The 26,019-nt window shown below is 41.0% G+C and overlaps 1 protein-coding gene across 1 annotated transcript in view; it reads right to left on the bottom strand.

The window, feature by feature from the left end:
- CUNH2orf73 (chromosome unknown C2orf73 homolog) overlaps positions 1-20,275 on the bottom strand; it is a gene marked incomplete at its 5' end in the record, with an annotated part of 46,440 nt that extends 26,165 nt beyond the window's left edge. Inside the window, one exon of the mRNA XM_055628749.1 lies at positions 19,954-20,275. Coding sequence (XP_055484724.1) covers positions 19,954-20,275 — 322 coding nt within the window. The remainder of the gene's footprint in view (positions 1-19,953) is intronic.
- Between the last annotated feature and the right edge of the window lie 5,744 nt (positions 20,276-26,019).

Below are 26,019 nucleotides of genomic sequence, written 5' to 3'. Positions count from 1 at the left end.
AGGGGTGGTGGTGGTGGTGGTAGCTGCCTCGTGTGGAGCATAAATCATGCTATGGGGGAGGGTGTTGTGCAGCCCTTGAATCTCAGCACTCAGGAGGCAGAACCAGGCAGGTCTCTGTGAGTTCAAGGCCAGCCAGCCATATCTGCACAGTGATTTCCTGTCTAAAACCACCTCTACCAGCACTTCCACCATCACCACCACCTCCTCCTCCACCACCTTCACCTCTACCACCACCATCACCACCCTCTCCATCACCACCTCCACCACCTCCACCACCATCTCCACCACCTCCACCACCATCATCACCTCTACCACCACCTCTGCCATCACCACCTTCTCCATCACCATCTTCACCACCACCATCAGGAGCAACCACTAACACCTCCACGACCACTACCACATTCTAGAGATTCCCAAGGACAGGGATTTCTGACAAAACTTTACACAGATCACAAGAATTTATTCAGGGAGCTCGGTGGCTTTGAAGAAAAAAAATGAAGTCTTATCACAAATGGCAGCCAAGGTCACGTGAGTTACAAGGTTCTCAAGCTGTAGATACCAGGGATGTGGAAAGTTTGCTATTTAAAAACAACTCTTAAAGTCTCCTACAACCGTCACTTCAAAGTTGTATTCTGTGGAACAACAGTTCTCTTCCATATTTATTAATAGATGTTGTGCCGAAGTTTTCATGGGTAAAGCTATCTTGGAAATGGTGAACATTTTCAAGCAAATTCAAGCTTACGACAGAGTTTCTCAGAACTTTTCATGCATGTGTGAACTGTGACTCTGAAAAAGGTATTTAAAACTAAACCTTTGATTTGACTTTGGAAACGTATTTTTTTTTTTCAAGGAGATGAGCAATGGCTAGTGCTCTGAAACTATGCTTTGGAGATATGTTTTAGTAAACATTAGAAAGTACTTTAAAAGTACCTGAAGGGACTCTGGCCAGCTTGACTGTGACAAGCATGGCTCCGGCAGGCCTTGCCCTTCTCTCCCACTCCCTCTGCCTTGCTGAAAACCATTGGATTATGTTCTAAAAGCTAGCCTCCAAGGACTATTTGCTTATCTGGCCACTTCCTCCTCCTGAGGCTGACTACCAGTGTCCAGCTATCAAAGTATTAAAGTTCAACAGTCAAAAGTCCCTTTTGGTTCACCTAATTAGCATGCCCAATTAAAATTAAACACCTCATCCTAACACGGGATTTCTTGTTGTACCTTTATAAACTGCAGTTTTTCTACACTCCACATCTGTTTCCTTTCTATCCAGATGGAATCCTTTGTCCCCCTGGGACAAAAGCCCCTCCTAGTTACCTTTCCCTTCTCCCTCATCCTCCATCTCCTATCTTTTTTTTTTCTTATTCCCTGCCTTGTAAATGTTTTTATTTCCTCAGAAGAAAGGATGAGATGAGAGCCATACCCAAGTTTTATTAATACATGGTTTGGACTGAGCTCACAGCATTTCTAACTACCCCTAGGCCTAGGCCTGGAAGCTTCTAGCTGCCATATAATCTAATCTTCTACAAGCCCAGACCTTCAGCTTCCAGCCTCTGTCTGCTAACCTAGGCTTAATGTTTTCAGCCTCTGAGACTTACTGCTGAATAAACTTAGCTTTCTAGCTCTTTCTGAACTCTTGCTGGCTGGTTCAACTCAGCTGTTCTGTCTCAAACTCCTCTCCAAGCTGACTGATTTAAATTGGCTTCTCTTGGCTTCCAACTGAATTGCTCTGGCTGGAAAATTTGCATCTGAACTCCACAAATTCAATTGCACTCAACTGAACCAAATTGCACAGAATTATACAATACTCCTGAATTGTACTGTACTGTTTCCACAAACTCTATTTTATTTCTGTACTGTACTCGATTCCTCCACTACACTGCATTGTCTGTCTCCTCTCTGCCTACTCTTAAGTAACCTCTTTTTTTTTATTAAATTTTTATTTTTTTAATATTAGTTACAGTTTATTAACTTTGTATCCCAGCTATATCCCGCTCCCTCATTCCCTCCCATTCCCACCCTCCCTCTCTCATCTTCTCCCTACCCTTTTCCAAGTCCACTGATAGGGGAGGACCTTCTCCCCTTTCATCTGACCCTCGCTTATCAGGTATCTTCAGGCCTGGCTGCAAAGTCCTTGTGAGACTGAATCTCCAACCAAGGACCAAGTAACCTCTTTCTTATGAGAATTGGGCATATCCTATCTCTGACTCACTTTGTCTGCCCCCTAATTAGATGTCATTTGGGGGGTAAAGGTGTGCCGTAAAGGTGTGTCTGTGTTACAGCCAAAGGGATTAAAGGCGTGTATTACAGCCAGGTCACACTGACCTAGGGCTTTGGATGTGATCCTTTGCTAGAGCAGCCATGTTGCTGGATTAAAATTCCTCTACACTGCCTTTTGTCCCTCTGGAGAAAATAAATCTTCTTTGTGCTAAGAATTTGGTCTTGGTGGTCCTGGACCAATGTTTCCTAGCTTTAGAAAGAAAGAAACAAAACAGTAGCAGCAGCAAACCACTTTTACTTTTTTTTTTTTTTTTAGCACCTGTAATTTTATGTCCTTAGGTAGAAATGTATAGATGATTATTTCATTTAAAAATCTTGTAAACTAATAAAACTAAATGCTAGGTGTGGGAACATACACCTGTAATCCCAGCTCTCAGTGATCTGAGGCAAGAGAATTTCAGGTTCTAGGCTTAGGCTACCTCCATAGGGAGACACTACCCAGTAAAGGGGACTACCAAACTAACCAATCAACCAAAGAAAATATAAGGTCAAACAATTGGTGTCGAAGTCTCAGTGTACTATCATGCCAGTAGATAGCAGTTAAAATATCTAGGCAGCTTAATTTTATATTAAAGCCAGCATTACTATATTTTAATTAAGCTAAATTTTAAAAAGAAATTCCATCTTGAATTAAAGAATGAAGTTTGCACACATGTAAAATAAAAGTGAGCATTCTTTAGGTTCTTGGAAGTAAGGGCTTTGCAAGTTTATTGTTTTTGAAATATGAATATTCCATTCACTGTGTACACCAGTCCTTCTCTAAGTGTGGCATATCTATTTTATCTGTGTTTTACTCCATTTCAGACTTGCTTTGCCTGGTTCTTACTGGTTTACTACCAAAAAACATGAGTGCACCTCAATGGTCAGCTAGCCTCACTGATAACAGTTCCTAATTTTTGTTCTTTTCCACAAAACCGTAAACTAGAGCAAATTATTTGGGATTAAGTTTTCAAGCTTCCACTTTTCTTCTTTCTATTTTCTGAACCAGTTTTTCTCTGAGTGACTTGACTGTGGGGAGAGATGACTTAAATTCAACACTGAACTAGTTCTCAGTCAGTGCCACACAGAACAGCAGAGGGATGGTATTAGCATGGAGGGTACCTCAGACAATCTCCGTTAACTACAATGTGACCTGAGGTGGGAAAGAGGTGGGACAGAGTGAGGTGGATGGGACTATTCAGATGGCACATTTCTCCTTCCACAGATGGCACGCTGCGAAACACATTCATGAGAAATCGCAATCATCTCTGCCCTGGCGATTATGCATAGCATCTGTGGTTCAGTCTCTAAACTCAGTACTGGGTTAGGGCTCCTACTACAGAATCCAGCTGTCAGTGGGGTACAATGGGCTCGCCAGTCCCAGCGCTGCGCAGATCAGTAGACTGCCACTAAGAATGATTGCTGATAACATGCTTGCTTCGTGTACCATGAATGCTCTGCGTGGCAGTCACTTCCTCACTCAGAACCGTCTTGAATGGAACTTTCTTTGAACCCCTGATTAAAACTACAGCTCTCTGCTAGCAAGATGGCTCAGAAGGTAGACACACCTGTCGCTAAGTCTGAGTCCTGAGTTTCTTCCCCACGAGACTTACACAATGGAAGAAGAGAATAGACTCTTGCAACACACACACACACACACGTACATAGAGAGGTGGGGGAAGAGAGGGAGAGAGACAAAAGTAAAAGAAAAAGCTGTAACTCTGGCCAGCAGTCCTTCCTGTCCTCCATTCCCATGGCATTCAACATCTAATTGATTTACTTACATTGCTCATTCCTCCATTAGAAAATAAGCAACCTAAGGTCAGAGCATTCCCCCCACTTATTTGGCTCACTGCTGAATCCCTACCATCTACCATCTAGAAAAGGACTTGACGAAAATATCGTTTTTAAGCCTGTTGTGTAACAGTTTACTCAAAGATTAAAGCACTCCATCCCACAAAAACTCCTTAAGCAGGAAGGTAAAGAACTCAAAACAGCTTCAGAAAGTCCCTGCAACTGACCAGATTCACCAACTCCCTCCCTGCCAGAGTGCGTAGCAGCTTTTTTGACTGCTGAGAGCCCTCTCAGAAGCCCAAAACCGATCAACCAACCAAACAAACAAAACACCTTCAGAGACCAGACCAGATGCCTGAAAGAAGGAAATCAGCCTGAAGACAGCTGCCTGGAAGAGGTGCCCAGAGTCACATGAACACATTCCAGCCTGCTGAGCTGCCCGCAGGGTATATAATGGGCTCCAGGTTTTCCAGCTGTCACTCGTGCTGGGGTGAGCCTTGGTGACGAAGCTGTCCTTGAGTCATTTCTGCCCTCTAAGTAAGCCCAATAAAACCTATTGGTTTACTAGGTTGGTCTTTGGTGGTATCTGTACTTTGTTCTGCCAGGGTCTCCTATCTGAGGGGAATGTGTTGCAGCCCCACAGGAAACATTTTGTCACGCAATACTCACAAATGCTCTGTGAGATAACTACTATCTTTGCTCTGTAGATAAAGACACCAAAGCTTATTTGCTTTGGTCATAAGGAAAATACACAGCTGCAGAGAAAAGGTGAAAAAGTCAGACTGCAGCATTTGAACAAACTATAATGCATTTTTTTTTTCTGAGAAGATTCTTTTTAAAGCCACAAACTGTACCGACTAATTTGTATGGTTCCCTAGAAAAGGTAACATTACAGAAGACAGGTCAGTTTTGTAATTGTCATTGTGTAGTGGGAGAAGAGGATGGGCTCGGGGGACGTTTGCAGGCCCGAGGCAGCATTCCACAGCTGGCTGTGTGGTGGGTGATGTGTCTACACCTATGGCAAGAGTATGGGACTACACACTCAAATGGCTAGACTCTATAGTGTAAACACCAGCATCAGGAAAACGTTCCTCTGATCAGCCAAGGATGCTTGTGACTTAATCTCAGAGCTTGTGGGTTGCTTCACACTGCAAAGGGCTGATAGGCAGGGATTTTGAGATGAGGGATTATCCTGGAGGACTGGATGGGCCTGTGGTAATCTCAAAGGTCCCTCTGTGAGGAACTAGGATCGCTGTCCAAAGGAGAGATTTGAAGGGGTGCTGCTGCTGCCTCTGAGGAGGAAGGTGCGCTGATCTAAGGTATAGAGCCATCCTCCCCATGCGGAGAAAGGCAGGAACAGATTCGTGACACTGACCTGGGACTTCCCAAGTTCAAGACTGCCTGAAAGTAGACCTGTATTACTTCAAGCCAATACTGAAGCTTGTAATTGATAACAGCAGCAATAGAAGGCAAGTACAACAAATTATCCTTCACCAAACCCAACTTAAAAAACAATGCATTGTATTTACTATGGTAGAGAGAGTGAGAGGGGTTTGGCTAAGCCAATAGTCCTGGGCCCAAATAGAAGACTGTATTATCTGTTTACTCTGGAGCAATACCCTGGAATATTATCTGTAAAATATTTCGAATAATATCTCATAGAAATTGTTAAAGAATCTAATTTACACATAATCCGGCTTACTCCTAGAACATTCTGCACATTAAGTAAGTGGAAGTCAGTCTTCTGTAGGAAGCCTGACTTTCCAGTAGCACGGCAAGCGCTGTTAGTACATGGCACGAACACAACGCTATGGAAGAAGCTTCTTCGGCCATCCTCCGGCAGCGCTTGCTAGCTACAGCGTGACGCTCGAGGTAAGTGATTGGCCGGGTTCTTCCGCCACGCGCATAGACCTTAGCTGCCCTGGCTCCCTGCCGGGAGAGCTCCAGGCTGCTGCTCTGAGCACCGCTGAGCCCCTAAGTAGACTATGACCGAACTGCCCCGCCGAAACAGCTCCGAGCCTAACTCTGCATGTACGAAACAAACATCTGTCCCACCTCCTTCTCGGGTCCTTTATTATCAATGTAGGGAACTGGTTCATTGTATGTCCTTGAATTTGAGTTTATGAATTTAGCATAATATACGCGTCTTCTGTCCACACGGGATATTGAGTGCTGTGTGCTTTTCCCAGGATTTTTTTCATGTTTGATTTTTTCTTTATTTTCAGTTACGAATGCCATATCAGCATCTTCTATTTTATGCTGTCTGAAAAACATAATTAGGTAGTAAATCATTTATCCCAATAAGCAGCTCAGTAATTATAATTAAGCTCTAAATATATCTCAAGCATTGGTGAAGACAATTTAGGTTTTATTAATGGTTTTGATAGACTTAGACTATTAAAATTTGAAATTGGGGCATCTTCTCACTCTAAATCATGTAGGAAATAAAGGAACTGTGTTAATAGTGGTTATTCATCATGATAAACTAGAATAGTGAACAGACTATTATTTTCTTGGAGTAAAGAGTAGTGACTTGATTATGCTTACAAATCATGTTTGAAGTATTTATACACATGGGTAGGTTACATGCTAATCTGAACATATCTTCTTTAAAAGTTTAATTATTGGGCTGAGATGATGGCTGAGTGGACAAGAGCAGGTAAGGCCACTTGCCTCACATGTACCTGAGTTCAAACCTTAGCACCCATGTAAAAAAGAGGGGATGGCTGCAAGTGCCTGCGGCTTCAGAGCTGTAGGTGTAGGAACAGGAGGGCCACTGGGGTGTGCTGACAGGCAGCCTAGTTCCAGGTTCAGTGAGAACCTTTTCTCAAGGGGATAAGGCGAGGAAGAGTAGAAGAGGGTACCCCAGCATCACTTAATTTTAAAAGTTCACTTGGGAAACATATTACCAAATGTTCACCATCTTTATAATTTTGAGAAAAGACAACTGTGCTGATTAAACAACCATTTCAATCTCGGTGTTTTTTTGCTTCTAAGAGTTATGCCATAAAAACAAGAATCGCTACACGAGGTGACACATACCTATTATTCTAGCACAGGCAGAGGCAGGTGGATCTCTGTGAGTTCAAGGTCAGCCTGGTCTATCCAGCAAAATCCAGGCCAGTTAGAGCTACTATCTCAAAACACCAAAAATTCTTGCAAAGGGAAATTAAAGATATGCTTACAGTATTTCATAAACCATAGAGAAAAACTTTTAAAAAATTTTTTAAAGATTTATTTATTTATTATGTAGATGAGTGTTCTATCCAAGTGTACACATGCATGCCATAAGAGAGCATCAGATTCCAGGATAAATGGTTGTGAGCCACCATGTGGTTGCTGGGAATTGAACTCAGAAACTCTGGAAGAGGAGACAGTGTTCTTAACCACTGAGCCATCTCTCCAGCCCAAGAAAAACTTTTTTAACCTCAAGGACCATTAGTGTCTGGAAAAAAAAAAAAAATAAGAGGGTGACAAACTTAAATCTTGGCAGCCACTAGGAGGTAGAAGACGCATAACAGAAGAAGAAGGTCAATCTTTTCTCTATCTGAGGATAGCCTAGCACCCCAGGCAGAGGAATTTTAATCCAGCAACATGGCTGCTCTGGCAAGGGATCACATCCAAAGACCTAGACCTAGGGCTGGATCCAGGTGGAATACAGACATGCCCTCTGTATGAATCTTTACTCCCTCTGGCTGGAATACACACCCTTAATCTCTCTGGTGAAATATAGACACAATACACCTTTTTTTTTTTTTTTTTTTTTTGTTTAATTTTTTTTTTATTATTCTTTTTTTTTTTTTTTTTTTTTTTGTCTAATGTTATTTTTTTAATTTTTTTCACAATTTATTCATTATATACCCCAATTGAAGCCCCTCCCTCCCCTCCTCCCAGTCCCATCTCCCCTCTTTCTTTCCCCTATCCCCTTCCCCTAGTCCACTGAAAAGGGAGTTTTCCACTATTGCCATCTGGCCATAGCTTGTTAAGTCTCATCAGGACTGCCTGGATCCTCTTCCTCCATGGCCTGGCAAGACAACATCATCAGGGGCTAGTGATCAAAGAGCAGTCAACTGAGTTCATGGTAGAGGCAGCTCCGACTCCTCTCACTCAGAGATCCACATGGAGACTGAGCTGCTAATCAGCCACATCTGAGCAGGGGTCTAGATCCTCTCCATGCATGGTCCTCCATTGGTGTATCAGTCTCTGCAGGACCCCCTGGGCTCAGATCCTTTAGCTTTGTTGGTCTTCTTGTGGGGCTCCTGTCCCCTCCATGTCCCTCTAATCCCACCCCTCTCTTCCTCCATAAGACTCCCTGTGCTCTGCCCAAAGTTTGGCCCTGACTCTCAGCATCTGCTTTGATCCCCTGTTGGGTGAATCCTTTCAGAGGACCCTCTATAGTAGAGTCTATAGTAGACTCCCATCCTGTTTCCTCTCTTCCACTGCTTCTGGTGTCTATCCTGTTTGCCATTCTGAATGAGATTTAAGCATCCTCCCTAGGGTCTTCCTTAGTGTTCAACTTCTTTAGGTCTGTAGATGGTTGTCCTATATCATACGGCTAATATCTACTTTTTAGTGAATGTATACCATGCCTGTCTTTCTGTTTCTGGGTTACCTCACTCAGGATGATCTCTTCTAGTTCCATCCATTTGCCTGCAAATTTCATGATTTCCTTGTTTTTAATAGCTGAGTAGCATTCCATTGTGTAGATATTTCTGTGTCCATTCCTCCACTGAGGGACCTCTAGGTTGTTTCCAGTTTCTGGCTATTACAAATAAGGCTCCCATAAACATAATTGGGCAAAAATAAATGTCCTTATTGAATGGTGGGGCATCTTTTAGGTATATGCCCAGGAGTGGTATAGCTGGATCTTGAAGTAGTGCTAGTCCCAATTTTCTGAGAAAGTGTCAAATTGATTTCCAAAGTGGCTGTACAAGTTTGCACTCCCACCAGCAGTGGAGGAGGGTTCCCCTTTTTCCACATCCTCTCCAGCATGTGTTGTCACTTGATTTTTGATCTTAGCCATTCTGACTAGTGTGAGGTGGAAATGCCAGGTCATTTTGATTTGCATGTCCCTGATGAAATTGAGCACTTCTTTAAGTGTTTTCCTCTGTTGAGAATTCTCTGCTTAGCTCTGTACTCCATTTTTTAATTGGATTATTTGATTTGTTGGTGGCTAAGTTCTTGAGTTCTTTATATATTCTGAATATTTGCCCTCTACTGAATGTAGGATTGGTGAAGATCTTTTCCCATTGTGTAGGCTGGATACAACACACCTTTAATTCCTCTGGCTGGAATTCAGCACACACCTTTAACCCCAGACAATAATGTCTAATTGAGGGACAAAGTGACAGAGAAAGATTTGACAGAATAAGTCAGCGATAGGATATACCCAACTCTCATAAGAACAGATAGGAAAGAGAAGCTGCTTAAGAGCAGTGCAGAGAGAGCAGAGAGTTATGGAGACAGTACAGGAATACAGTGGAGCTCCTGCAGTCAGTACAGTATAGCTCCATACAATTCAACTGAATTCAGTGGAGGCGGTTCCTGCAGGCAGTTCAGTGCAGTTCATGGAGTTCAGAGGCAGTTTTTCCAAGCAGAGCAATTCAGTGAGAAGACAAGAGAAGCCAATTTTAATTAATCATCTTGGAGAGGAGTTTGAGTCAGAACAGCTGAGTTGAACTGGCCAGCCAGGGTTCAGAGAGAACTGGAAAGGTGAGTTTATTCAACACTAAGTCTCAGAGGCTGAAAACATTCTAGGCCTAAGATAGCAGATGGAGGCTGGAAGCTGAAGCCTTCAAGGTCCAGGCTTTCAGAAGATTAGATTGTATGGAGACCAGAATCTTCCATGCCTACCTACTCCTAGGGATATTTAGATAGAAATGCTCTGGGCTCAGTCCAAGCCATGTATTAGTAAAGCTTGGGTATAACTCTCATCTCATCATCTGAGGAAATAAAAACATTTACAATACTGTGCCCTGTCTCCAAAGAGCACTTCCGCTTTCATTATGACCCCATTCTCTGTCACTCAAGAGCCACTTGAAGACTCTAGTAAGCCCTCCATAGATATCTGAAGGCCAGCTGCAAGAATCTTTTAAACCTACAGAAGATTAAACCCACATTTTCTTAGACTCAGAAAATGTTAAATACAACCTGCAGGAACTTGGGGTCACTATAAAGACGTATGTGTAAGTAATAGGTATAGAACAGTGGTTTTCAACTGAGAGCTGTGACCCTTTAACACAGTTCCTCCTGTTGTGGTGTGGTGATCCCCAACCATAGAATCATTTTCTTTGCTACTTCATGACTTTAATTTTGCTACTGTTAAGATGTGTAATGTAAACACCTATGTTTTCTGATGGTTTTAGAAGACTCCTGTGAAAGGGTCATTCAACCCCAAAAGGGGTCATGACCCATAGGTTGAGAAATGCTGGGTTTAGAAGAATGAGAAGAAACTCAGAACAGAGGCATAAAAATATTTTAACAAAATCATAAAAAATTTACTAAATCTAAAAAAAAAAAAAAAAAGATGCTTATTAAGGTATACAGAACACCAAATAGACAGGACCAGAAAAGAAACTCCTTATGTCACATAATAAAGTACCAAATACACAGAACAAAGGAAGGGTGTTGAAAGCTGCAAGAAAGGAAAACCAAGTCACATACAAAAGCACGGACATTGGAATAACAACTGACTTTTCTTTTTTTATTTCTTGAGGCAAGGTTTCTCTGTGTAGTCTTGGTTGTCTTGAAAAACCTACTGTGTACACCAGGCTGGCCTTAAACTCAGAGATCTGCCTGCCACTGCTGGGATTGGAGGCATGTGTCACCAACTGCCCAGCAACAACTGACTTTTAAATGGAGACTTTGAAAACCAGAAAAGCCGCAGAAAGATGTTATTCACATTCTAAAAACCAAAGACGCAAGTCCAGAGTACAAGCCCAGAAAGGGTATCAGTCATACTCAACACTCCACCCCCTCCAAAAAATACAAAACAGACTGGATTAAAAAACAGGACCCATCTTTTTACTACCTCTGCCTCTAAAAAACACATCTCACCATCAATTATAGCTACCATATTAGGATAAATGGGTGGCAAAAGGTAATCCAAGCACATATAGCTAAGTCCAAGTAGGCATAGCTATCCTAATATGTGACAAATAAACTTCCAAAAATAAAAAAATAAAAATAAAACAAAAAATGGGAGAGAGGGGCATTTCATGACTATTAAAAAAATCCACCAACAAGATTTTTGATGAACATTTATGTGCCTGACTTAGTGTCACCCAATGGTGAAACACTATTAAACCTAAAATCACAAATTGATCCCAAAACAGTGATAATGGGTAACTTCAATACTATATTCTTATCAATAGACAGGTTACCCAAACGTTAAATAGAGAAACTCTAGAATGACATTATAAATTAAATGGTTCTATAGCCAGGCCACTGAAAAAACTAGAAAAGCTTTAGAAGTGAATGACATTGTAAATTAAATGGCTCTAACAGACATTTATAGTACACTTAATGACCAATTAAAGAACATAATTTTTAGCTGTCCATTGAACTTTTTAAATAACGAAACTTAAAAATTCTTCAAATTGAATGATAATGAATAAAAAACCAAGATACTAAAATCTGTTGGGACACAATGGAGACAGTTGTAAGAGCAAAGTTTACAGTACTAAGTGCTCACATGATAAAAACTGGAGATAGCTTATATTAATAACTCAATGATATACCAGAAGCACTTGAAGAAAGGAAAAGCAATATCCAAAACACGTAGATGAAAGGAGAAAATCAAAATCACACGTGAAATTAGTGAAATAGAAATTTAGAAAAATACAGTGTCAAAGAAACCCAAAATGGTTCTTTGAAAAGATTAACAAGATTGACACATATTCATTCAAATTAACCAAAAGAGAAAGATGGCCCAAGTTAACAAAAATTAAGAAAAAAAGAAATATTACGACAGATGAAGACATTCAAATAATCATAAAGACATGCTTTAAAAATCTACATACCACTAAACTGGAAAATCTAAAAGAAATAGATGAAGTATAGACATATATGACATACCAAAGTTAAATAAAATTTAGTGAATAATTTAAACAGACCCATAACAACAAATGAAATAGAAGCAGTACTTAAAGATCTCTGAACTGAAAATAACTTAGTAACATATGGATACAGCTCATAAGTCAAACCAGAGCTTCAAAGAACTGACACGCCAAACTCCCCTCTCAAATTATTCTGTAAAATAGAAAAGGAACAATTCTAAATTCTTTTTTTAAAATGAATATTGTTCTTGCATAAAAAGACAAAAAGCAGACATAGACTTAACAAAAAAGAAGGTATAAGACAATTTGATAAACACCAAAATAAAAATTCTCAATGAAACACTTGAAAAACAAAATTGAAAAGCACATCAAAAAGATTAGCTATCATGATCAAGTTGGCTTCATTCCAGAGACGCAGGAATGGTTCAGCATACAGAAATCACTAACTGTACTATGAGTCAAGCATGGCGCACACAACTTTAGGAAGACAGAGGTAGGCAGATCTGTGTGAGTCTGAGACAAGCCTAGTCTTCATAATGAGTTCCAGGCCAACCAGAACTACATAGTGAGACTCTGTTAAAAAAATAATAAAAAAATATAAATATGCACCACATAAAGAAAAACCTCAAGGACAAAAAACACATGATCATCTCATTGAATTAAAAAAAAGGTCTTTGACAAAGTTCAAATTTTATGATGAAAGTTTTGGAGAGTCTAGGGATATAGGGACATACCTCAATATATTAAAGGTAACAAGCCTACTCAATGCCAAGTTAGAGATAAATGCGAAGTATTTCTACTAAAATCAAGAACATGACAAGGATGACCACTCTCCATCCCTGTTGGACTTGAAGTCTTACATAGAACAATAATACACAGGTGAAGGAGATGATATGAAAGAAAGAATTCAAAATTTCCTTGCAGATATGATTATATACACGAAAGACCTTAAGACTCCACCAGAAACTTTTAAAGATGATAAACACATTTAAAATTAACACACACACAAAATCAGTAGCTTTCCTATATACAAATAAAAAACATACTAAGAAAGCGATCAGGGAAGCAATCCCACTCACCTGCAGTGTGTGTGGGTATGGGTGTGGGTGTGGGTGTGTGTAGAACAATAAATATGAACAAATCTAATTCATGAAGTGAAAGACTTGTATAAGAAACTTTAACATATTGAAGAAAAAAACTGAAGATATTGAAGAAAGCAACTAAAGACCTCCCATGTTCATGGAGTGGCAGAATATTGTGAGAATGGCCACCTTACCAAAAACAATTTACAGATTAAATGCAATCCTCGTATCAATATTCCAACCCAATTCTTTGCAGAAATTAAAAAAAAAATCTTAAAATTTGTTTGGAAATACACACACACACCAGAACAGTGAAGAAAAAAAAAAAAAAACCTACTGGAAGTATTACCATCCCTAATTTTAAGCTATATTACAGAGGTAGAGTAGTAAAAACAGCACAGCACGGTTATGAAAACAGACACAGTTGATGGAATAGAATTGAAGACTGCAATGTAAGTCCACATACCTATAGCCACTTGATTTTTGATAAAGAGTTCAAAGGTATATACTAAAGAAAAGATAGTCCCATCAAAAAAATTGTGCTGAGCCTGGCATTGGTGGTACATGCTTTTAGTTCCAGCACTTGGGAGGCAGAAGCAGACGAATCTCTGAGTTCAAGGCCAGCCTGGTCTGTAAAGTGAGTTTCAAGACAGAGAAATCCTGTCTTTGAAAAATCTTGCATAAAACTAATTTCCAAATGAATCAAGTACCTTAACATAAGACCTAATACCCTGAATCTGATAAAGGACAGAGTGGGAAAGAGGTTTAAATTTCTTGGCAGGGGAGCAGACTTTCTAAAGAGGATTTGGGTAGTAGCATCAGTATTAAGATCAACCATTGACAAACAAGACAGGAAACAAAATCTTCTGTACAGCAAAGGACCCCATCATTCAAGTGAAGAGGCACATTACAAAATTGGGACAATATTTACCAGCTACACATCTGATAGAGGATTATTATCTAGACGATATAAAGAACTAAAAAAGCTAAACAGGAAGAAAATAAATAATCCAATTAAAAAATAAAGCTTGGAATTAAACAGTTCTCAAAGATAAAATGCAAACGACTGAGAAACATTTCAAAATAGTTCAACATCCTTAGAAAGTTAAACCGACTTTGAGGTATCATCTTCCCCCAGTTAGAATGGTTAAGATGTAAAACAAAACAAACACAAACAAACAAACAAAAAAACCAAATGACGGAACCATTGTTGTTGATATGGAGAGAAGGGAACGGGTAACTAGTAGTGGAGTGAGAGCTGGTGAACGGGCTATGGAAATCACTGTAGAGCTTTCTCAAAGAGTGAGAAATAGATCTACCAAACAATCCGGCTCTGGGCATATATGATACCCAGTACCCTGTATTTTACCACAGAGTGACCTGTGGATTCAGTGCTGCCCTATTCATAAGAGCCAGGAAATAAAAAAATAGCTTCGATGTCCATTAACTGATAGATAACTTGAAAAGGTAGAAAATGTACACAGTGGAATATTACTCAGCTGTTAAGAAAAATGAAGTTGTGACATTTGCAAGTAAACATAAGTAATTGAAACAATCATTATGAATGAAGTAACTCATACCCATAAAGAGAAAAAACATGGCACATGTTCTCTCATACATGGATGTGAGCTTTGAGTCTTTTGGCATATATTTTTTATTTGGAATACCCTTAAGCGTCAAGAAACCAGTAAGGATCCATGGGAGAGGGAGAAATGATTATTTGGGGAAGAGGAAGACAAAATAGAGTGAAATAAAGGGAGAAAGGAGAATAGTAGAATAGGAAGTGTTAAACGGAGGTGGGGATAGAAGGGTAGAGGAGAGGTGGGAATACAAGGAGGGGTTCTAAAAAGGCCTTTTAGAAAAGCTGTGTGGACATCTACTTAATAATATTAGTTTGCTTTTCTGTTATTGCTGTTACAGGACATTCTGACCAAAACCGACTTGGGGAGGAAAGGGTTTATTTCAGCTTACACAACACAGTCCATCCTTGTGGGACATGGAGGTAGGAACCTGGTGGTAGGAATTGAAGCAGAGTCGATGGAGGCGTGCTTCTTATGGACCTACCCCTTGTACTGGCTGGCTTTGTGTGTCGATGTGACAGAAATTAGAGTCATCAGAGAAGAAGGAGCCTCAGTTGAGGAAATGCCTCCATGAGACCCAGCTATTAGGCATTTTCTCAATTAGTGATCAATGGGAGGAGGCGTAGCCCATTGTGGGTGGTGCCATCCCTGGGTTTGCGGTCCTGGGTTTTATAAGAAAGCAGGCTGAGTAAGCCAGGTTAAGCAAAGTAAGCAGCATCCCTCCGTGGCCTCTGTATCAGCTCCTGCCTCCAGGTTCCTGGCCTGGCTTCCTCCAATGCTGGACTATGATCTGGAAGCATAAGCCAAAGAAACCTTTTCTTCCCCCACTTGTTTTTTTTGGTCATGGTGTTTCATAGAAGCAATAGAAATCCTATCAAGACATTTATTTACCATGACTTGCTCAGTCTGATTTCATACACAACTCAAGGTCCAAAGATGGCACCACCCACCTACAGTGATCTAGGTTCTTCCTATATCTATCAATCAATCAATCAATCAATCAATCAAAAAAAAATGCCCAATAGACATGCCCACAGGCTAATTTGACGGAGTCAATTCCTCCAGTAAGGTACCCTCTTCCTAGGTGAATCTATTTGTGTCAAGTTGACAAAGCTAACCAGCACACTACCGCTGTGGAAGCATCCTAAACTATACAAGTTTAAGAAGAGTTTAAATGAAGCTGTCCTACACCCCAACTAGACACCACATGCTAGCAAAGAAAATGATATTTTTTTTATTTCTTTCACCAGTGAGATTGCATAGACCCTCAAGCATTACAGGTTATTGCCATTACTTCTGGTTACCTTCAGAACTTGAGGGTAAGACCTTATGTGCTCACGTATGTGCTCAAGACACCACATACTTGAGTCATAAATATAGAAAAATTAAATTTATATTGACTTGGAATCTTTATCTCTACTGGTTAGCTTTCATAGTGCTGAAAGGTGCTATGTGGATTACTAGAGAGGAGCAGTAATCATAAATATTACCCAGCTGCAAATTCTATGAGCTACAATAATGACTGTCTTGTCATGGCATGCCCATAGGTTCAAGGGCATAAACATTCTGAGTGTGTCAGTTTGAATGGGAATGGTTCCAATAAGCGCATATGGTTTGAATACTTAGTCTAAAGTTAGTTGGAACTGTTTGGAAAGGATTGGAAGGTGTGGCCTTGTAGATAAAGGTGTGTTTCTGGTGGTAGACTTAGAGGTTTCAAAAGACTTGTACTATTCCCAGAATGCTCTTGTTCTGCCTCTTACTTGTGGGTCAAGATATGAACTCTCAGCTGTTTCTGCTACCACGTCTTTGCTCTGCCATCATGACTCTGACCCTCTGAAACTGTAAGAATGAGTAAATGCTTTCTGGTATAGGTTGCCTTGTTGTCACAGTAATAGAAAAATAACTTTATAAGGAGTAACTGACCACTTTTTGATTGGATTGCCATCCAATCACTTTTTGATTTTGATTGCCCGCTCTGTGAACCGGAACCCTTACCTGGCACCATGGGGCCAAGAACATGTGACTACATACACCATAGGCCCTGGGATGAATAATTGCTATACCTATGAGTATCTGTGCATCTCTCATCAGAGAAGCTGCTTCATTCAACAGCTGGCATTTAACACGGAGACCACAACAGTCAATGTTCCAAGAATAAGAGACTTCGAAATACTCAGCCCGAAATGGGACATCTTTATCACACTCTTCCACTCAAGGTTCAGGGATCTTCAAAGGAATTTGAAAAATCATCAACAACTAGAAGGTTGGGTGACTACAAGGAAAGGATGCTTCCTCTACACTACTGAAGACTTATACATATGAACTCACATATGTGATTTGACAGCATGCACAAGACCCATGCACACTTGAGCCAGACAAATATGAGCATGGTAGATGGGCACAAAGTTCTACCCCTATGGAAGGAGCTATTGACATATGATAGCTGCTAGGATTGAAGAGTCAGTTTTTTTTTTTTCTTTTTCTTTTTAAATAGTGTGACCCTGGTAGAATAACCATGCTTCATGGCAGGCCCCACACCCAAGAGTATTTGGACAACACTAATTGTACTCAATGGATTGAAAAGGAGAAGAAAAGAAATACAGAGAGAGCATGAAGTTGGGTAGGGAGGAAGGTGAGGGTGAATCTGGCTGGAACTCTGCTTTGCCTCATGCATAGCTCTTAAAATGCGCCCACTTCCTTACTTCAAAGCAAAGCCAACCCATCCTTTTCTTTTGTGTCGTTTTTCGGTTAGAAACCCCAAATGGCCTTTCACTACATTTACAACAAAATCTAGTCTCCTCATCATAGCTAGGGTGCCCTGAGCCATCTACTCTCTTCAACCTCATTCAAGCTTCCTTGTCCTCATTTTCAGTTTTCTCTTCTCCTCAGGCGCCTGTGCTCATGCTCTTCTTCCTCCGGGATCACTGTGTTTTCCCAGCTCCCTGAACAGCTCTCAAGCAGTCATTTACGTCTAGTTGAAAAGTCACTTCCCAGATGCTTTCTAGATTCCCCTCCCCATGATTCTCTAGGCTTGGCCATTCTTTTTGTGGTTCTTACTAGAACTCAAACTGCATGTATCTAGTTCTTTGTTTGTATTTAAGCGCCAGAAATACCTTTATGGATCAGTAAGTTCCATGCTGTGGGGGACTATTTCATTCATCACTGTTTGCCTGACACCCAGTCCAGTGAGTGTGTCCTGCTCGGTTTAGGTAAATGGCTTGTGTTGTACTCTTTACATATTTCAGGTAAATGTACTAGAACTGTTTTCCACTCTGGTTTTGCTTTAGCTGTATGCCCTGCACCCTGACTCCACTCCACGTAAAAACACCAGAGTCTTTGTGATCTTAGCAACAACAACAACAACAACAACAACAAAATGTCTCTCTGCAAAAGATTTAGAAAAACTGATTACTGGGAAAATGTAAATTACTTCCAAGACATTTCTAGTACATTCCTTGAGATGTTTATTTATTTAAAAATTGTAACTTTCTGGTCAATTAATTCATCATTGGCATCAGCTTTCTCCATCTTTTTCTTATGCTTATAGCCCACCAACACATTTGTACTAGAATTAATCCTTGAAGGAAAGGATTATGAATGTTGGTTTACACATTTATGCATTTACATGGTTCTACATTTCATGGTATGAATGACTATAGATAACACGTGTGAAATACACGATTCTGTAGCAACATCTTTGTACAGGGGAACATTTTGTACAAAGAAAACATTAACACCCCTGAGACCCTGGGTTCTCTACCAGCAACACAAATAATAGCAATAAAACAAAACCACTAATGGGCTCTGAAAGTGGTCAGAGCTTGGAACCCCAACTCTGCCATTTACTATCTAAATTTTATTTATAGGAAAGAACAACAGCTATTGTGAATGATGTGACAGAAAGTCACATACCCAGCAGGTATTTGCAAGGCAGGAGCTGAGGATACAGCAGGAACAAAATAGATGAGAATTCCTGTCTTCACAGGCTTACGTTCTAGTGAAGGCAGAAGTAAAATGAAACAGGGGGCACACACAGTCTGTTAGACGGTGCCACAGGGTGAGGATAGGATCCAGGGGAGGGGAGGGTATGCATGTATGTGGGGGGAGAGGCTGCATTTTTAGGTAGGGTGGGGGCTGAATTGTGAAAGTGGTAACTGAAAAAAGAAAGGGAGGGGTGAGCGCAAACTAAGTGGATATTTGAGGAAAGAACATTCCAGCAGGGCCCACTGTAACGGTCAAAACTCTTATCAGAGACGGGTCCATAGAGTATGGTCTCCGAAGTAGCCTCAGCAGTGATCTCGTCAAAAATGCAGATCCGAAGGTGTAATGGAAGCGATGGTGATCTCTGAGGCTTGCTCCCGGGGAATTGCTTCAGTGAGTTCTCTAAGCTCTAAGAGCCACCGTTCTAACCTCGGGAAACCCGCTTTGGAAGCAGGCGTCCCGGCAACACCTCACTCCTTAGCCTACTACCTGCGATCCACAGTTGACAAACGCTTCCGGTCATCAGGAGTGCCTGGGCCTTGTTAGACTGCAGATTGCTGGGGCCCCTGAGTTACTGATTCATTGTGTTTGGTGTGGGGAGGCCCTGAGACTTTTCATTTCTGCTTGTTCTTAGGGGGTGCTGATGCTTGCCTGGGTGTCTCTCTGAGGGTCGCTACAGGCGCCTGCAAGTGAGCTGCAAGGGAGGGGGGGAGGAGGAAGAGGAGGGGGAGGAGGAGGAGGGGGAGGAAGGCAGAAGGAGCGGCACTCCTGTAGGAGGGGCCTTGGCTTTTACTGTACGATAGCCGTATCCATGAAAAGCTGGTACCTGAGACTGGGTGAGGACAAAAAAGGAAGCGATGAACAGTAAAATCTGGATAATTTCAATACGAAAAGCAGATTTTGCTGACGCACTAAATGTGGGTTTTGAGGAGTGGTTATCCTAAGAGGGCCTCGAGAATCTGAAGCCAGGCGATGGGCACGAAGTCCCTGGCACACAGTATGTGCTCAGTAAACGATGCATTAAAAAAACGACCCTGTTATCACTCAACCCCTGGAAGGCAGCAGAGGAAAGAAACCTGCTGGATGAAATGTGTGGCCCGGATCGTAGGTGCTGAGGCGCTCCTTGGGTATCCCTTAACTTAACGTTTTGCAAGAAGGGAAACGGTTTTCAGAAGGGGAAACAGAAAGGTGAACCCTGGCACTTACTGCTGCTTTTTCCCCTCCATGGCCCTCTTCGATCTGGCACGTTGCGGCCAGGAGCGTCAGGAAAGAACACTTGAGTTATCCTGGCCTGGAAAGGGTTCCAGAGCGCTGCTACTGTGACTCCAGTGTTGCTAAGCGACTGAGGCCTCAGGAAGAAGCTGAAAGCTGCGGGGACCGTTGCGCAGGCGTAGAAGGCGTTCTGCTGGGCTTTCGCAGCCGGGCGTGGCTGGCTGGTTCCGAGCAAGAGGGACAGAGCTGGCCAGTCCCTTGTTCCTGGCTCCAGCCTTAGGTTGGACACTGAGTCTGACCTTGGAGAGCCAGCGGGTAGTCAGCCTGGCTGGTTAGTCTCGAGGAGTGAGCGAGGGCGGCTTCCAGGCCTCCCCTGCTGCCTGGGAAACCTGCTTTGCGTCAGCCCTTCAGCGCTGTGCGGAGGAGCTCCGTAGTCACTTTACCGTGGTTTCTGGCAGAGCCTCTGTTGCCAGACCCGAGGCAAGCTTTAAAAATAGAACAAAGGATGCTCCTCTGCAAACGAGGCTCCCTGTGGTGTGTGCGTCTGCCTGGCCTGGGCGAGGGCTTAGGGTGGGTGCGGGGACCGCAGGGCTAGGCCGAGCTGGGCTTGCATGCCTGCACTTCCCCCAAAGCGCGTCGTTCACCTTGACCCTGGAAATTCTTACTTCATTTTACCATTGCTTCTCAGTTTTCCACTACCAGAGCCAAAAGTCTCTGGCACGTGTGATAAGTGTTTTCCCCGCGTGGGGAAGGAAACGGGACTGGAGAGGTTTCTGTTGACCTGCACCCTGCTCTGTATGAGCAGTGTGTGTGAGCATGGGGAGCCAAAGTCAGTTTGTCTGTTTATACTCGCTTGGGACAGAGCTGGGCTCGTGGAGGCTGACCTTTGTGCCCATGTCCTAAGATCCTGTCGGGAGAAGAGATCGTGGATAGATTTGATATCCAGCAACCTACATATTTGAGTGTAGTCTCTGTTGTTAAAAAGCTGGGAGGGTATGTGAATGTCTGAGGGTGCGTATGTTTCTGGAGGAGGAAGTGGGTGGAAACCAGATATGAGGGAAATAGGTTGGAGAACTGGAACGCTAGGAATGGAGGGGGAGGAGCGCGCATGCGCTGAGCCAGGCGTTCTTTGGACCCTGTATCCAGGAGGAGATACCTAGTTTTATCCTAACCATCAAACGGATTAGGCACATAGGCTCTGGGAGCAGCGGGTGTTTGCCTTATGGATTCATCTCTTGCTAGCTTGAGCATAAGGAAGACATTTAGTGTCTCAGAGCCTGAAGTTCTTAAGTCACAAAATCTTAAAACACCTAGGACACCTGTCAAGTATAGATGGCTTAGATGTTTGGTCACCATCAGCTACCACTGCTTTATCCAGACTTGTGACCTGCATGTCACATGCCAATGGAGTTTTTTAGTCATAAAGAAGAATGAAGTTACGTTGTTTGAAGGGAAAAAAAAATGGATGCAAGTATAGATATAGTAAGTGAATTAAGCCAGTCTCAGACAAAAATTATGCATTTTCTCTCATTTGTGGTTCCTAGATTGCATACAGTCACACAAATAAAATTGTCTAAAGGACAGTGGGATGAGAAAAAGGAGTATGTTCAATATGGAATATAAACCTGAACAAATTGTGTGTGTGTGTGTGTGTATGTGTGTGTGTGTGTCCCACCTTTATTCACATTCAGGGACCAGAGAAGTATGGTGTGCATCTTCCTCTACCGTGCCCTCCTGCTTTGTTGCCTTGAGACAGGGTTTCTCACTGAGCAAGAAGAAACTCTCTGATTTGGGTGTTGGCTGGCCAAAGGCTCCCAGGTCAGCCAGTCCCTACTCCTCAGTACTGGGCTTACAGGCATGTACAGCCAAGCCTTATTTTTTTATACGGGGGCTAGTGATATGAACTCTGGTCCTTTCGTTTACACCTTGCCCACTGGCCTTGGGAGATGGCTCAGTGGGCAAGGTGTAAACAAGAGAGAGAGAGAAAGAAAGAAAGAGAATGAAGGAAAGACAGAAAGAAAGAAAGAAAGAAAGAAAGAAAGAAAGAAAGAAAGAAAGAAAGAGAAAGAAGGAAAGAAAGAAAGAAAGAAAGAGAAAGAAGGAAAGAAAGAAAGAAAGAAAAGGAGAGAAAGAAAGAAAAATAATTTCTACCACAAGATAGTCACAATCTTAGGGGTCTAAAACATTCAGATAGGAAAACTTGGACAACAAAGCTGCAGTGATATAAACAGCATTATATAAATGTCAATTATGGCTATTACATTTCAGTGTTGATAATATAATATTCTAATTCTAATTGTTCTCTATAGTACATTGCACACTATGGATTTGATAACAATTTTATTGACTTTTTTTTTTTACAGAAAATCACTGAACTGCTATGAGTGGTTTTTCTTCATAACTATTTGATCTAGGAGAGAAACATTAAGTTCTCTGTGCTGTGGATTCTCGATTATAAAAACAGAGGTATCCATATTCTCATCCTTACAAAACGCCATCACTCTGTTGAAAAATTATGCCTGAGAAAAATCAGTGACCATTAGCCTAAATGAAAAATGTCTCATTTGTTATGGGAGGAATGCTTTCCAACAAAGAATCATCCAAAGCCATCTATTTTCTAGTATTGTCAAGTTAAAAACACCAGAACTACCATAGCATATGTGAAGGACCACAGAAGGGCGGAAACTGCTCATCCACAATGTTAGAGATACATAAAATTGTCAGTATAGTTTTAAACCACAACAAAGGGCTAAAAAATATTTAGTGATACTGTATCCTCTCCTTATATTAGAACCACAACTGAGGGAGACACTTCCTTTTCTCCAGCAGTGTGCTTGCGATTTAGAGGAGGGTCTCACACATGTGACCCAAACAATAGCTAGCCCAAATTCTATTTTTAAAAATCAGATAATTTATTTGCTTCATAAACATGTGGTATAGAAATTGGCCAAGCACATGGTGACGCTCATTAAAAGCTAGCTGTCAATATTCTTCCTATATTTATGGATTAGTGAGATGAAAGATTTTTTTTTAAAGTATGTTGCTGTACTTTTTTCTCCTGGCTCTAAGTTCCTGGAATAATGAATGACTTTTGAGACTAAAAATATAATTAAAAATCACAAATACCTAGGCTATATAAAAAACACATTCATTCTAATATACATCTTCCCGAGACTAATCTCTTGCACTCAGTATTCTTTCTGCTGCCAGATGTCCCACCTTCTATTCTACGATATCTTATAGGCCATAGTTTTGTTTGTTTGTTTTTTGAATCACAGGTGATGTTTCCATATAGACACAAGAGTTAATAACATAAAATCCAGGTAATGCATCTACTTTTGTAGAAGGACTCTCTTGTGTCTATATAGTCTACATATCCTTTTTTCTTTCCTTCTTTCCTTCTTTCCTTCTTTCCTTCCTTCCTTCCTTCCTTCCTTCCTTCCTTCCTTCCTTCCTTCCTTCCTTCCTTCCTTCCTTCCTTCCTTTCTTTCTTTCTTTCTTTCTTTCTTTCTTTCTTTCTTTCTTTCTTTCTTTCTTTCGAGACAAGGTTTCTCTGTGTAGCCTTGGCTGTCCTGGACTTGCTTTGTTGACCGGGCTGGCCTCACAGAGATCTGCTTGCTTCTGTCTCTGAGAGTGCTGGGATTACAGGTATGCATACCACTTCCAGCTCCGAGTTTCTTTTTAAGGCTGTTTTTTGTTGTTGTTGTTGTTGTTGTTTTGCTTTTCCTGTTATGCCTGAAGAATTCCAGAGGTATAATCATCTTCCACACAGAAGTTACAGTGCCTTATTGTCTGATTACTAAGCAACTTCTATATTATGATCTATTCTCACTGGGCTTGAGGCTTTTATTTGTTCATCTGAAACCCCAGGACCTAGGGGAAAAAAAGTCTCTGTAATAAAAACAAACAAACAAACAAACAAACAAACAAACAAAAACCTTGAATGAGGTTGATTTAGAAAAGTCTTTCTTTTGCCAATATTTATATTTAATTTTATTTACTTTGTAGGAAAGTCTATATTTTACTCAATCTGTACTGCTTCTAAATTTTAATTGTTTTTTGTTAGATACACATAAAAACTGTTCTTGTATTTTTTAGAGGATCTCCACATTTTAAACATAGTAATTAAATGTTCTTTTAAGATGAATAACTTAAGTTCTTCAATACCTGCCCATAAAAATCCACTTTGAGTCCTTTCTTTGATGCTGTGTATTTTTGAGGGGAGGAGAACTATTATTTACTAAACTTTAAGGATAGAGCTGTGTTGAAACCCTTGCTTTGTGTCTTTGAAGAAGTTGTGTAAATTCTTCTAGTCTTCAATTTTGAATATTTTGGCTGTTACCTAAAAATAATGAAAATAAAATGACCTGGTAGTAGTGGTACATGCTTTTATTCCTGACATCAGGAGGTGAAGTAGAAGTTTCAAAGCCTGCCTGAACTATATAGTGGCATCTTCAAGGCAAGCCTGAGCTAAACGAGCCTTGTCTCAAAAAAAACAAAACAAAACAAAACAAAAAAAAAAGCTGAGGGCAGAGTGCTTACGCAATAATCAAAAATTAAAATGATAGGTATTAAAAGAACTTGTAGATCTTGTTGGTATATGATGTTATTATAACAACTGACACAAAAGAAGCCCAGAAGTCAACACTGAGGCTTCTACCTGAAACACAGTGTTCAGAACACTGACTAGAGGACTGGAAATTTGAGCTCATGTGGACTACACAGTTTCAGGCTAGCCTGGTCTATATACAGGCAACAAATTGTCCTCTTTCTTTCATATACACACAATGGCACAAGCCTGAGTACATGCAAAACCACACAAAAATGTTTAAATTAATTTTTAAAAAAACCGCACCTCAAACCCACACAAAATAAGCACTCAATAAATATTTCTTCCTGCCATCCTTACCATCCTCACCCTTGCCTAAAGGTGACCAACTAAAAAGTGAAGCAATCATTACTTGCTTTTTTTTGCCAGTGTTCTCCCTTCTAGACCTCAGGGCCTCTCATGTGCACACACAAACTCTTGCTTCAAACCATGGTAACAACAATGGGACAAGATATCCCAAGCAAGGCTTTTCTCATGTAAACCAGATTGGAAAGGTCACTGTGTTGTGAGATTCAGTTTTAAATCAGTTTAATACCAATTAAAATCAAATTGTGTGATGGAAGGTGAGCAGAAGACTAGAGGCCCGAAGGCTGTGACAGTGGAGACGGGTAGTTACTTAGTAAGTGTGCAAAGGGTTAATTAAGTGTGCTGCATCCATTGTGGAAAGTCACCATTCACAATGAGCTCTGATGAACGTACAGGTTCCGATGTTTCTTGGCCCCCTGAAGAGAAACAGTAATAATCCAAGAATAAGCATGAAAGCACAATGGCCTTGACTCCAGCTTCTGACTTGATGTCACGCCACAGTTTAAGACTCTGCCACTGAGCTGGTAAACAGTTGTGACTACTTTGATATGGGTGGGGAGATACTTTTCTTCTGCTGCACAGGTGAAGATTGAGTGATAACAAGATTCCATTAAGAAGGAAAAAAAAAAAAAGCTAAAAGTTTGAGCATGCCTTAAAAAAGAATTACAGTTGAGAGCTTTGAGGAGTAAAGGGGAGGCACCTGACTAATGCCATTCTTTGGAAAAAAATACCAATGCAAATCAAGCTTTTACTGGTCCTTTAAACTATTATTTTACTTTATCCTTTCACCTTTATGTAATTGTATTGGAGTGGCATGTTTCAGTTCGAAGTTAATTACGGCAGCATATACGAGCTTCTCCGAAGTTTGGAAGCTTGGCCATGATGATTTTAATCTTCTTATAATAAGCCTGAGGTAAACTACATACCCAATTTAATGTTCCTCTCTTGTTTCTTTCTCTGCCAACCGATGAGGATTTAATAATTGGTTATAAGATTCAGGAGAAGAAATCTTAGAAAGTTTTCTTATATTTTAAGAGAGGAAGAGTTGGTTGTGGTGGTGCATACCTTTAATTCCAGCATGCAGGAGGCAGAGGCAGGAGGATCTCTGAATTTGAGGCCAGCCTGGACTAAGAGCAAGTCCAGGA

Source organism: Psammomys obesus, unplaced genomic scaffold (genome assembly GCF_907164565.1).
Source record: "Psammomys obesus unplaced genomic scaffold, mPsaObe1.curated_primary_1811, whole genome shotgun sequence".
Classification (NCBI taxonomy): Eukaryota; Metazoa; Chordata; class Mammalia; order Rodentia; family Muridae; genus Psammomys; species Psammomys obesus.
Note: the sequence above shows the minus strand (reverse complement) of the source record. Positions and strands in the feature narration are given on the sequence as shown.